The sequence below is a fragment of the Terrapene carolina genome, unplaced genomic scaffold (assembly GCF_002925995.2).
Source record: "Terrapene carolina triunguis isolate 2854851 unplaced genomic scaffold, T_m_triunguis-2.0 Scaffold836, whole genome shotgun sequence".
NCBI classification, from domain to species: domain Eukaryota; kingdom Metazoa; phylum Chordata; order Testudines; family Emydidae; genus Terrapene; species Terrapene triunguis.
Genome location: NW_020665187.1, coordinates 4,388,495 through 4,401,800, shown reverse-complemented (window position 1 = coordinate 4,401,800; position 13,306 = coordinate 4,388,495). Strand labels below are relative to the sequence as shown.

Below are 13,306 nucleotides of genomic sequence, written 5' to 3'. Positions count from 1 at the left end.
TTTTGCCCCAGATCCCTAAATGGCCCCCTCAAGGATTGAACTCGCAATCCTGGGTTTAGCAGGCCAATGCTCAAACCACTGAGCTATCCCTCCCCCCAAGTTCAGGGGTTCCTCTATGGGGGTGCCACAGCTGTCTCCCCACTTCCCTGCTGAGCTGTCAGTCCAGAGCACCTGGTCCCAGCAAGCCGGTAACATGTCCTCACACTGAGGCAGGCAACACGACTGGCCCAGCCACGGCCAGCGTCCGCTCTCCCCCGGGGGCCTGGCTGTTGGTGTGAGAGCTTCCCTCAGAACGCAAACAGTCGGGAGATCCCAGGCGGGGTTTGTATCTCCAGGATGTAGCTTTAAGCACTCGCCGGACAGAGCCACCGCTGACTTTGCCGTCCCTCGTGGGCGCGGCCTGAAGCGAGGCCTGGACCGGAGGACAGGTTCGCTCCAGCTAGTGCTGGGGCGATCTCCGGGCTCCACGGCTGGGGATGTGGCCGATGGCAGGTTTGGGGGGCGGGTGAAGGTTTTGGGGGGCGGGGTTGGTCTTGGCCTTTGTTGAACTTAATTGCTGCTGCCTTGTTCCCAGACCAAGGACTGGTGGACGTACGAGTTCTGCTACGGGAAACACATCCAGCAGTACCATGTCGAAGGTAAGCCTCGCCTTGCCACGTCCACTGGCTGTTTGCTGGGCCCGGCGGGAGGGGCGCGTGTGGGCGGATTATACAGGCCCGAGGACGTGTCCAGCCGCTCATCTCGGAGGGTGACTGGCCTGGGCTCGCTCAGTGAGTTTGGCTGGGAGCTGGGAAAGCCGCCCAGTTTCAACGCTCGGGATATGAAAGACCCTGGTGCGTCAGCCCCAGCTGTGCCCAGGCCCATGGCGGCATGTAAAGGGCAAAGGGGCCGGGGCTACTCTGCTGTGATCACTTTCATTAGATCCCCTCCCACCCCCGTGGCATCCTGTATCCAATCTCCCTCTGGGGCTCCCTGTCACCGTTGTGGGCTCACTGCACCGCCGACCCCCTCCGTGAGCTGCACGAGGGGTGGCCCCCTTAGTTCTCCTCTGGGTGGAAACTGACACACCCAGCGCAGCTGCCGAGCGTCTCTGCGCGGGGCGCTCGGTGTTTGATCTCGGGGAGGTGCCTGTAGCAAAGGAGATTTTACCCCCAAAGATTGGGCCAGCATCCAGCCCTTTCCCCGAACCTGATCTGGGACAGGATACCGCGTCAGGGTGAAGTATTTACATGGCTCCTGATACCCTGTCTCCGGTGGGTGACGCTGTCGTCCCCATGGTCCCGCAGGAAGTCTGGGACAGAGCAGTGTCCCGAGTCCCAGGCGAGTGCTGGAACCACTGGCCACCCTTCCTGGGGGGGGGGGGGTGTCTCTCTGCACTCCGGGGCCCCCCAGGGGTTCAGCACGCTCTAACGTGGGTCGCTCTGTGTCGCTGTTTGTTTCCCAGAGTCGGAGATTAAAGGAGACATCTTGTACCTCGGGTATTATCAGTCGGCGTTCGACTGGGACAACGAGACAGCAAAGGTTGGTGCTTCTTGGACCTCCTGTGTCGTGCTGCAGTGTGAACCCCTGGTGCTCTAGGTTGGGGAGAAGGGAGGTGGGCTCGGCTGGGGGTCTGTCTAGCGCTGGCTCAGCAAACAGGGTAAGCAGTTCACCCCTAAGTCCCCGCAAGCTCTCCCCTCCTGACAGTGGGCCCTGCTGTGCAGAGCAGGGGACTGACTCGCTGTGTGACGCGGGAAGTAACTTTCGCTGCCTCGGTTTCCCCATCTGTATAATGGGACGACAATCTCCCAGGAGGCCGAGTGGCTTGGTGTGTGGGGGGCTTTGCGATCCCCGGAGACAGCCCTAGCTCAGCGTGGACAGTGAAGTTGGGAGCTTTAATGACCTCATCCAAAATTCACCTTCCTAGGCTTCGAAACAACACAGGCTCAAACGCTACCACAGCCAGACATATGGCAACGGTTCCAAGTGCGACCTGAGCGGGCAGCCCAGGGAAGCTGAAGTCAGGGTAAGTCGGGGGTGTGTGTGTGTGTCAGTTCTCTGGAGTTGGGGTGAGCCGGGGAGACTCCCTGAAGACAGAGGGGGCCAGGGCAGCCTCTCTTTGGCCTGGGTTATCTGCTGTTTAAAATGCCAGCAGTGACTAGGGGAGGCTTCCGTGGGGGGGTGGGGAAGGGGTGGAGGCGGACGAGCCCCTCGGGCGTGGCAGGGTGCCCGGCAGGCCCCGCGGGACTCTCCGTGAGCCCCAGGGCACCTTAACCCTGTTCCCCCCGGCGGCAGTTCCTGTGCGAAGAGGGCTCTGGGGATTACATTGCCCGGGTGGACGAGCCGCAGTCCTGCTCCTACGTCCTGACCATCCACACCACCCGCATCTGCCACCACCCCTTCCTGCGACCGCCCTCCACGGCCACCCCCCAGGCCATCCGCTGCCACCCGGCCCTGAGCCCGGCCCAGTACGTGGACTACGTCCAAGCCCAAGTGTGTGAGTATCTGGGACGGGGATGGGGGGCGGCTGAGGGACTCGGGTCTAAATCTGAGCCCCTCCCAGGGCCTACAACAGCAGCTTGTCCCAGCCCAGCAGATCCCAACCGTCTGTAGGGCGGGTTCTCGGGCTGCCCCACCCTCTCCTCCCCCCCAGGGTGGGCGGGTTCTTGGGCTGCCCCGCCTCTTCCCCCTGGGGTAGGTGGGTTCTTGGGCTGCCCCGCCCCTCCTCCCCCCAGTGCTGGGCGGGTTCTCAGGCTGCCCCACCTCTTCCCCCTGGGGTAGGGGGGTTCTCAGGCTGCCCCACCTCTTCCCGTGGGGTGGGCGGGTTCTCGGGCTGCCCTGTTCCCTCCTTCCCCGGGGTGGGCAGGGCCTCTGTGGTGACTGAAATCCCATCTACGCTGGCCAATGCAGTCGACACCAAGCGCAAGGTGGAAGAGATCTCCGAGGAGCTGAAGACCCTGGACACGAGGCTGTGGAACGAGCGAGATCCCAACCCTGCCACCCAGCGCCCGGAAGGTGTGGATCCAGCCCACCCCCTCCACGAGGAGCAGGAAGCGGACGGTATGGCAGCTTCTTCGCGCTGAGCTCTGGGTGCTCGTGATCCCCTGTGGGCAGCCCCGTCCTCTGCCCGGGCTCGGGGCTCTCTGCTGGGATCTCCTGGTGCGATGGGCCGTGCGCCCGGCGGGGGCCCCCTCACACCCCCATGGACGTCAGGGAGGCGCAGGAGGATCTGGTAGTGCCCCAGCGCTGCTGAGCGCAGGCAGCTCGCTGGGCCTGGGTGGGGCCGCGGGGCTCGAGCCTTCCCCTCCGCCTTCAGGAGTATTGCCGAGGCGTCGTGGGCACTGTGGGTGAGCGAAACAGCCGGGCGGGCCGGGGCGAGATCCTGCTCCCGTCGAGCCTGGCTGACGGCAGATGGAGGGCGACCGGCTGCCTGGGACTGGAGTAGGCTGGTGGGATCGGGCACACGTGAAGCTTACTCAGGGGCCTAAGGCTGCCCCGGTGCCCCGAGCACTTCCCAGGACTTCAGCGGTGTGGGTGACGTTTTCTCCTTGCTTTGTGCCAGCCGCTCCCAGGGAAACCCCCAGACCTGGCCCAGGGGACGACACCGACTTCGGGGATAGAGCACTCGGAGCGGGCGGGCTGCCGGACCGCACCAAGGTAACGGCTCTGTCCGGTGTGGCCCTCCTCCTCCCCCCCCCCCCCTCCACGCACGGTCTCTCTTCTGGCTCGCTGTGGTCTGAGCCAGGAAGCTGGCACAGCCATGCCAGGCACCGCCGCCTCCTGGTCTCACCCTGGGGTGGGGCGTGGGGTCAGTGGTAACTGTGTCAAGGTTCAGTGCTGGGGGAAGGGCAGCAGCTCCCCCTCACTCCGCCGACGCAGAGCCCCCGCCAACTCCTGTAGTGATCCCGGGTCTGCCACCGTGTGAGCAGCACGTTGATTGTCTCCCTTCTGTCCCAGCCAGACCTTCTCCCGCGGGACCCCAGGGGGGGGCTGCTGCCGAGTCCAGCGGCTGGGGAGCAGTTTGCCCTGTTGCGTGGCCTGGCGTCTCTCTGGGTAGGACAAGGCTAAACAGCGGTGGCTTTGCGGTTGGCAAATCAGGAGCCCGGCTCCCCGGTGCTGTAGCTGGGGCAGTTATGGCTGAGTAATTTGTCCCCCTGCCCCTGGGTCTGGAGTCCCCCGTGTCCCTCTAAACTCCCGGTGTCGTCCCCGCTGCAGGAGGACGAGGCGGTTGTGAAGCCGGCAGATGATCACCTGGCTGGTGAGTGTTTAATAGAATCCTGGGGCAAACCTCTCTGGGCCATCACTACACAGGGCGGGTTGTGGGGTGTCCTAGGGGGGAGCCCGTCCAGTGTCGGGGTGTATATTTGGCAATAACAAGCCAAAGATCATCTAGTGAGCGTTACCGTGATTTGCAATCCTGATCTCGGATGTGGTGCTCAAACCAATGGCCATGAAGCCACTGGTCCGTTTTATGGCCCTGATAAAACACAGGGGGACGTCTGCCGGGAGGCTGGAGCCAGGGCGTCGGCTCTCCGAGTGATCGGATGAACCTTCGCTGGCAGACAGTGCCTGGCGCTCTGGGACGTTGGGGGTTAAAGTCTCTGCCCCCTTGGGAATCCCGAGGGTCCTCTGCCTGGTTCTCCTTCAGAACTGCCTCGGCAAGGGGCAGGATCTGCCTGTGCCGGGAGGGGAACGGTTCTTTCCAGCACAGAGCCTCAGATGTTCTTGTTTCTCTGGCATCTTTCAGATTTCCAGCAAAAAATCCACTTCAAAGTGATCCGGAGCCCGGGGGATTTAGTCCAGTTTATCGAGGCACTGAAGGAAAACACCAAGAAGGTACGCGGGGGCCTGGCGTGGCGTTCTCCATCGGTGCTCTTAGCCCACAGCACTCCTCCATGGGAGGTGATCTATTGACCCTGGCTAATGATTACAGCTGGATTCCTGGCTCAGGGGCGGGCCTGATCTAGCGCTGAGTTTGATTCCCTCTGTTAATGTGAGCTGGTCCGGGCCTTGCTCTGTGCCTCAGTTTCCCCCTCTGGGATGCCAACCCTCCCTGACTACATAGGCCAGCTCTGAGATAGATTCATTTTCGTTCCCTCTGAAGCACCTGGCGTTGGCCGCTGTCGGAAGCTAGAGGGACCTTTGGTCTGACCCCGTGTGGCCATTGGGTGGGGAGTGTCTAAAAATCCCTTTTCCCCCCAGGGGAAAGAAAAGGCGAGCGAGTCGGAGAAGAGCCAGGAGGCCCCGAGGCCCGAGGAGGCTCCGGTCGCCGGGAGCGAGCGCCCGGAGGAGGAGGACGATGAGGACGACGCCGCCCTGCTGGGGAAGTTTGAGGAGGAGCTGGAGGACATCCTGCTCCCCAGCTCGGAGCGGGCCAGGCTGAAGGAGGAGGTGAAAACGGAAATGGAGAAGCAGTTCGACAACATCATTGACGAGGTGAGGCTGAGGGAGAGGCCCCTGCCCACCCCCCATCCCGTGTCTGGCGCCAGGGTGTCCCCTCTTGCCAGCCCCGTCTCCTCTCTGCCCTCCCTGGGGCGTGGCCGGATCCCGACGGGCGCAGATCCGGGATGGCTGCTGGGGCGTGGGCAGCGCCCCTTCCCCGCAGTGCAGAGGGACCCAGGGGCCGGCTGCCCATCCTGAGGGCATCAGGAAGCGTTCATGCCCCGCGGGCACGTGGATATTTCTGCTCCCAGTGGCCTCTCCCTGCCGCTTCCTTTGGCACCGTTACTTGTAACCATGACACTGGTGGGGTCACTGGGGACTGATCCCCGAACCTCTGCCGTTAACTGCTTGGGATCAGGTTTGGAGGCAGTATTGCATCTAGCCACTAGGGGGCGACGGAACCACACCGGTATGGTACTCCCTAGCCGCTGCGCCCCAGAACAGAGGGCAGGGGGCCCTCGCTGTTGGGGGAAGGCTGCAAGGGCTTGGGCTGGCATCGGCGGGGTCAGATCGCTGCTCTGTGGCCCGACCTGCCCTTCGGGAGATAACGGCTCCCGCCCCCCAGGTGGAGGATGAGCTGGAGACAGAGGGCCTGAAGGGCGAATTTGATCGGAACCACGCCTCCAAGTCGCTGGCCTCCACCCTCAACAAGCTGATGGACAAGCTGGATGACGGCAAAGCGGCCGAGAAAGGGGAGGAGGAGGAGGAAGAGGAGGACGAGGGAGACTCAGCCAGGAGCAGCGCGAACCACTTGGATAAGCAAGCAGCTGGTAGGCTCCGGTTCCCCGGGCTGCTTAGATCCACCCCTGGGCTGCTCTGCCCATGTCATCTTCAAGGGGGCGCGATGGCACGCACTTAAAGGTGTAGTGTCTGGAAATCTGGCCCTGGCCTGGCCCCATCTGGGGAACTCCTCGCCTCAGGGCTGCTCAGAGCTCCCTTCTCCCCCCCCAGCCTCCGGAGCTGAGCTTGGGGATCACTCCCCCTGTGTAGCAGGATGTTGCCCCTTGTAGATCTCCCACGGGAGAGTTGGGGATGGTGTCCGGGCTGGGGCAGCAGTGGGGCTGAACCCTGTACGATGCTCGGAGCAGAGGGGTTGGGATTGCTGCTTCTCTCGCAGCGCCACCCCGAACACGGTGCCTGGGGGGGGGGGGCACCACCGGCCTGGGGAAGCACTTTCTGATGGCCACTTGGGGCTGCGTAATCCCGGAGGGGGATGCCCAAAGGGGTGGGAACCCAGGCGGCTTGGCAAAGTGGGGCCGTAACTGTCAGCGTTTGCCCTCAGCGGCCTGGCCTTTGCACTTAGACATCCATGAATGGGGACAGCTTTGTCCATAGCGCCCGAAGCGCACAGAGCCGCCTGCCCCCCCGCGGTGCCACCCCTGGGCACTGAAGCCCCTCTCTGTAACCTTCTGTCTCAGAGGCCGACTCGGACGGGCGGGTGAAGGTCAGGGTCACTAGGATAAAGCCAGGCAGCCCCCTGCAGAAGGAACTGAGGGTGAGAGAGATGGGCAGCGAGAACCCGCAGCTGCGACACATTGAGAATGTGGTTAAGGACCTGCTGGAGAGAGAGGGCCTGAAAGCGGAAGGTAATGCTGGCCAGAGGGGAGGCTGGGGATCGGAGCTGGGGTCCCTAGAAGGGCAGGAGCAGTGGGACTGGAGTTACTGGGGGAATCTGAATAAATCCAGGGGGGTGAGGGGCTCTTCTGGTAATTGTAGGGCCCTCGAGAGGTCATCTAGAGTCCAGCCCCTGGCTCTGAGGCAGGACCAAGTAAACCCGTGACCATCCCAGCCAGGACTTTATCCAACCTGGTCTTAAAACCCTCCAAGGATGGGATTCCACAGCCTCCCTTGGGAGCCTGTCCCAGAGCCGATCTCCTCTTAGAGTTCGACATCTGACCGAAATCTCCCTCGGTGCAGATCAAACCCGTTGCCTCTTGTCCCACCTTCCGTGGATTTGGAGAAGGCGCGATGGGTCCTTCGATAAGTCCTCAGATACGCTAAGGGCTGTCGTCCGGTCCTCTCTCAGCCGTTCTGAATTCAAGACTAAACGTGCCCAGTTTTGAAACCTGTTCTCACAGGTCAGGTTTTCGAAACCTTTTATCGTTTTTGTTGCTCTCCTCTGGACGCTCTCCAATTTGTGCCCCCTAAAGTGTGACACCCTGAAGTGGGTGCAGTGCTTCAGCTGAGGCCTCACCAGTGCCGCATAGAGCGGGACAACACCCCCCCCCCCCTCGGTGCATTACATACTATGCTCCTGTTAATACACCCCGGAATATTATCCTTTTTTACAGCTACATCTCATTATTGACTCGTGTTGGGCTTGTGATCCGCTATAAACCCCAGATCCTTTTCAGCAGGGCGACCGCCTAGCCCAGAGGTGGCCAACCTGAGCCTGAGAAGGAGCCAGAATTTACCAATGTACCTTGCCAAAGAGCCACAGTAATACGTCAGCAGCCCCCCATCAGCTCCCCCCCGCCGCTCCCAGTGCCCTCCGCCAGCCCTGCTGATCAGCACCTGCCCCTCCCTCCCCGCACCTGCCGATCAGCTGGTTCGTGGCGTGCAGGAGGTTCTGGGGGGAGGAGCGGGGAGGAGCGAGGGCACGGCAGGCTCAGGGGAGGGGGCAGGGCCTGTGGCAGAGCCAGGGGTTAAGCAGTGAGCTCCCCCCGGCACATTGGAAAGTTGGCGCCGGCGTCGGTGCCTATACTAGGAGCTGCATATTAACCTCTGAGGAGCCGCATGTGGCTCCGGAGCCACAGGTTGGCCACCCCTGGCCTAGCCACTTAGTCCCCATTTGGTAGCTGTGCATTTGATTTTTTTTATCCCCCTCTTCCTGAATGAAGTTCTTTGCACTAGTCTGTGCTGAATTTCAGCTTGTTGGATTCAGACCAGTCCTTCAATTGGTCAGCGTTGTTTTGTATTCGAATCCTGCCCTCCGAAGTGCTAGCACCCCCTCCCAGCGTGGTGACATCCGCGCATTTTATAAGCATGCTCTCCAGACAAGTCATTCGTGAAAATATTGAATAGTACTGACCCCTCAGGACCCTGCTAGATCTGCCCGCCCACTTAGTGAACCATTGAAGACGACTTTGTGTACAGTCTTTCTACCCGTTACGAATCCACTTTCTAGTCATTTCATCTAGACCAGATTTCCCTAGTTTGCTTATGAGACTGTCTTCTGGGACTGTCAGAATGGCGCTACTTGGTCTGACCAAAGGTCCATCTAGCCCAGTATCCTGTCTGCCGACAGCGACCAAGGCCAGGTGCCCCAGAGGGAATGAACAGAACAGGGAATCATCAAGCGATCCATCCCCTGTCGCCCATTCCCAGCTGCTGGCAAAACCGTATTAAAATCAAGATCTATCACATCTACTTCTTCCCCTCATCCACTGGGCCAGCAGCCCCGTCAAATAAGGAAATTCGGTTGGTTTGCTATGTCTTGTTTTTGGCAATCCATGTTGGCCATTCCTTATAACCCTTTGTCCTCTCGGTTCTTATAAACTGATTGTTTCATGATTTGCTTCCAGTATCTTACCAGGTACTGACGTCAAGCTGAGTGTCCTTTAGTTCCACTTATGTTTGCCCTTCTCCAGTGGTCTGAGACCTCGCCTGGCCGCCAGTTCTCAAAGATAATGCCAATCTCCGTTCTGAGATTGCTTTAGCCAGGTCCTTCCGTACCCTCTTGAATTTCATCAGGCCCTGCCAACTTGACCACATCTAACCTATCTAACTAGTCTTTTAACCTCTCCTTTCCCTGTTAATATTTGACTGTGCCAAGTATCTGGTCACAGTTAACTGCTGATGTGAAGACTGAAGCAAAAGAGGCATTGGACATCTGGGCTTTCTTTGTCATCTGTTATGAGTTCTCCTTCCCCACTAAGTAGAGGTCCTACACTTGCCTTCATCTGTCTCTTGCTCCTAATGTATGTACAGAATCTCTTATGATGTTGGATGTCCCTTGCCAGGCGTAACTCGCGTTGTGCCTTGGCCTTTCTGACCTTGCTGGGGCTGTTTCTTAGCCATTTCCATGGGTACGTCTACACTACGAGATTAATTCGAATTTAGATAATTCGAATTTGGGAAACAGATTGTATAAATTCGATTGTGCGCGGCCACACTAAGCACATTAATTCGGTTTTTAATCACATTAATTCGGTGGTGTGCGGCCACACTACCCCATTAATTTTAACCACATTAATTCAGTGGTGTGCGGCCACACTACCCCTAATTCGAATTTACAAAATCGATTTTGGTGCTACTCCGCTCGTCGGGGTGGAGTACAGAAATCGATTTTAAGTGCCCTTTAATTCGAAGTAACTGGCTCCGTTGTGTGGACGGGTTAAGGATTGATTCGGATTAACGCAGCTAAATCCGAATTAAAGTCGTAGTGTAGACCAGGCCCATGTTTCCACTTCTCGTGGAGTCCTTTTCCGTTTTCAGATCTCCTGAAGGATCCATGCTGGCCTCTCACTATTCCTAGCTTCCCTTCGCCTTGCTAGTTTGCTGTTGTGCTTTCACCACTGTCCCTAATCTCGGGTTTTTAAGGCTCTTCTGGTGGGGTGGGAGCTGCTTGGTAGGTGTCCTCTCGTTAACTCTGGGGGGTGCCGAGAGGCGACTGGCCCAATGGGAAGTGAGTTGCTGACCCAGGAGGGTGGGATCCGAAAGGGGGACCGGATGTCACAAGACTCCCAGCTCTAAAGCCACCACGCTGTGTCACGTAGGATCCTACCATGGGCACCGGGCCATGGACTCCGCAGCTCTGTCTAGGACACGGGGGCGCTTTGCCTCCAGGCCAGGGCTCAGGGCTGATGTCCCCCAGCCCAGCTGCTGCCGGATCACCAGAGTCTAGACCTGCAGGGTTTTCCCTTCCGGGCTCTGCCGATACCCAACGCTCGCCTCTGCTGGCAATGTCTAAATCGAGGCTTTCTCCATCGTCCCGGCCAGGGCTGTGCCCCACTCTCCGCTCTTGTGGGGAACCCCAGAGTCAGGGGCTGGGGGTGTGGCAGACAGGAGGGGCCGTTGCCCACGCCCCTTGTGTGTGAGTGTGAGCTCAGCGGGGCCGTTGCCCACGCCCAACCTCCAGTGGGTTAGTTCCCCAGAGTGCCCCGCTCTGCGGCCTCGCTCGGACGCAGCTGGGAACGTGCTGGGGGGTGAGCCAAGCCGAGCGTGCCCCTTCCCAGCGTGGGGCGTCCCCCTCATTCCCTGCCAGGCCAGGTTTTCCGACAAGTGCCGCCTGGGTCTGCCCTTTGCCAAGGCCTCGGCTGCTCTCCCTGCGCCGGCGACCCGCTAAGGGATCTACACTCCGGGCGCTGCAGCAGCACCACTATGGGGGTTTCCCATCCCCTCCTCGCACGGTGGCATTGTCCCATTGGCCCCGCCGTCTCTACACTGGGGGCTAGGCTGGCATAGCTGCGGCGCTCAGGGGGGTGGGGTTTTCACACCCCTGAGCGCTGGAGATGTTGATTCGAACTTTGAGCCTACACCTGGGCTAACGCTCACGGCGCTTTGATCAACAGGTAAAATCGAGATCAAAATCGTGACGACAGGGGGCTTCGGGGATGAGGACGATACCCACTGGCTGTCAGATGAGGACACCAAGAACCTCAAAGACATTTTCTTCAATATCCTGGTGAAAGCAAGTCTAATGCCTTTGTGGCTTGGGGGCGGGGCCTTGGCTTGCGTCTTCCATCCAAGCATTCTGCAGCCACTAATGGATTAATCCCCATGCAAGGCAGGTCACGGGGGAAACTGAGTCACAGAAGGGAAGTGACTTTCCCCAGGGCATCCAGTGAGTGGGTGGCAGAGCTGGGGATGGGACCCAGGAGTCCTGACGTTGCTGTTTGTTCACCTACACAGCCTTCCTGCTTCACAACAGCTAGATGCCCCAGACATGCAGCCACCTCTGGGGAGGAGGGCATGAGTCAGCTACACAGCTGTATCGGGGGATGTGAGCAGGAGCTAGGGCCCCCATACAGACCAGACAGGTCCCCTCTGCCCCCAAGGTCTCGACCCCCAGACACCATGGCTGATTTACCCTGGGGGGCGAAGGCTGAGTCTCCCTGCTCCAGGTTCCAGCTGGTGTGACCAGGGAGCCTGACCCCAGATACTCCTGTCCCCCAGCAGCCCATGATCCCAGCTTTACCCTCCCTGCTGGTGATCTTGTCAGCAGCGGCGGTTCTCTTCCTGGAGCCCAGCCTTACGGGGCGGTGCCCTCCTCCCCTGGGCTAGGGCGGGAGGCGACTGGGGCCTGGAGCAGAGCTCCCTGCTGGTGTGGGGAAGGTCGGCCTGCCCCGACTCTCGCCCCAGCTGCTGGTGTGGGATCTCCACCCAATCCCCCCATGGGCCCCTGCTCTCTGCCTCTCCAGATCCAGGGCACGGAGGAAGCTCACAAGGAGCGGAGGCGGCAGCAGGAGCTGGAGGACAACTACCGCTTTGTGTGGGGGCGGCGGCAGGAGGAGGCGCCAGCGACCGGCGGCACCGACTCAGAGGAGTTGGATTTCTGAGCAGGCGCCGGACGACTGCCTGCAACACCCCCTCCCCCTGTCCCCCGTATGTCCCATTGACTCAACTAGTCGGGTGACCAGACATCAAGGGGGGAAAAACCAGGACGGGGGGTGAGGGGTAATAGACACCTCTATAAGGCAAAGCCCCAAATATTGGCACTGGCCCTATAAAATCAGGACAACTGGTCACCCTATTGACTAGTAACCCAGGCGCCGTGGCTTCTCTCCAGGGGATGCCCAGCGGGGCCTGGCCCCTACCAGCACTTGGGGGCCGAGGGCACCTATCGCTCTTGTCCCCCCAGCCGCCCAGGGGGCTCTGTGTGGGATGTCTCCTGCTAGGAGGATGGAGAGGGACTGGCTGATTTCCATGGTAACTGACGGCGGGAGCATCCTCTTTGGTCCCTTCGAGGAAGGGTGGGCGTGGGCTGAACCTGTGCCCGTGTGACCCGTCTAGCACACGCTAGCGGGTTCCATGCACCAACCCGCCTCCCCATGAGACTAATGGTGTCTCCCTACCCGTGGGGGCTCTGCCGGCTGGCCACTCCCTCAGGAGCAGGGGCTGCGGGGCCTCCCCATTTCATAGAGTTGGGCTCCCTGGGGGAGCTGTGCCCAGCGGAGAGACCAGGTGGCAGAGGCAGGCTGGGCAGGAGGTCACGCTGGGATCTCCCCTGCGTGTCTGCGGTGCCTGGGCAAAGGGAGGGCGGAGCTGGAGCCCTGGCGTTTCGAGAGCCGGGCACGTGGAGAAATGCCCTTCGGTGCCTGCGGCTGCTGGCAGGTTTTGGTCTGGAGCTGGGGGCGGGGCCTGGAGCCTGGTTAGCTCCTCCCACTCCACTGCTAAACCTGGCAGGAGCTGGGCAGCATGGCCTGTGGCCTCCCCAGGGCCAGTGCTAACCTGGAGCAGGGGATGTGGCTTAGTTCATTTGCATAAGTCGCTACCCAGCATGCTCTCCTTGACCTGCTCAGACACAGCTGGGGGCATCGGTGCCAGGCGCCCATGTTGTTTCCTGGAACTCCCTGGCCGTTTGGGGGTACGTGAGCCCCCTCTGGCCCTTGCTGTTCGCTAGCCCTTCCCTGCTGGGGTGGGAGCGTCGCCGTGCGCAGGAGCCGGGTGAGATCAGGAGAGCAGAGGGTTAGCGAGGCCTCACCCTGGTCCCCTCGCTGCCTGTGGCTGCCTGAGTTCATCCACCCTCTCTCCGAATGAGACAACTCACACGCGGAGGGAAGGCAAGGTCTCTCCAGCCCCTGCCCGCTCTTGGAGGGGGTGGAGGGACCCCGCTTCCCAAGGGAAAGGTTGGAAAACCATCCACGATCCAATTTGTATCAATAAACCAGGCTCGACTAGTCTGCTCCCTGTGTCTAATTCACTGCGGCGGGGCAGGGCCGCA

At 60.5% G+C, this 13,306-nt stretch overlaps 1 protein-coding gene across 1 annotated transcript in view; it reads left to right on the top strand.

The window, feature by feature from the left end:
• The window catches only part of OS9 (OS9 endoplasmic reticulum lectin), a 76,227-nt gene extending 63,670 nt beyond the window's left edge, over window positions 1-12,557 (top strand). The window contains exons 4-16 of the mRNA XM_029913727.1: window positions 575-638; window positions 1,445-1,521; window positions 1,907-2,005; window positions 2,275-2,476; window positions 2,890-3,039; window positions 3,542-3,636; window positions 4,195-4,237; window positions 4,727-4,815; window positions 5,182-5,415; window positions 5,987-6,191; window positions 6,840-7,007; window positions 10,935-11,053; window positions 11,784-12,557. Coding sequence (XP_029769587.1) covers window positions 575-638; window positions 1,445-1,521; window positions 1,907-2,005; window positions 2,275-2,476; window positions 2,890-3,039; window positions 3,542-3,636; window positions 4,195-4,237; window positions 4,727-4,815; window positions 5,182-5,415; window positions 5,987-6,191; window positions 6,840-7,007; window positions 10,935-11,053; window positions 11,784-11,921 — 1,683 coding nt within the window. The 3' untranslated portion in view covers window positions 11,922-12,557. The remainder of the gene's footprint in view (window positions 1-574; window positions 639-1,444; window positions 1,522-1,906; window positions 2,006-2,274; window positions 2,477-2,889; window positions 3,040-3,541; window positions 3,637-4,194; window positions 4,238-4,726; window positions 4,816-5,181; window positions 5,416-5,986; window positions 6,192-6,839; window positions 7,008-10,934; window positions 11,054-11,783) is intronic.
• The last annotated feature ends 749 nt before the right edge of the window (window positions 12,558-13,306 follow it).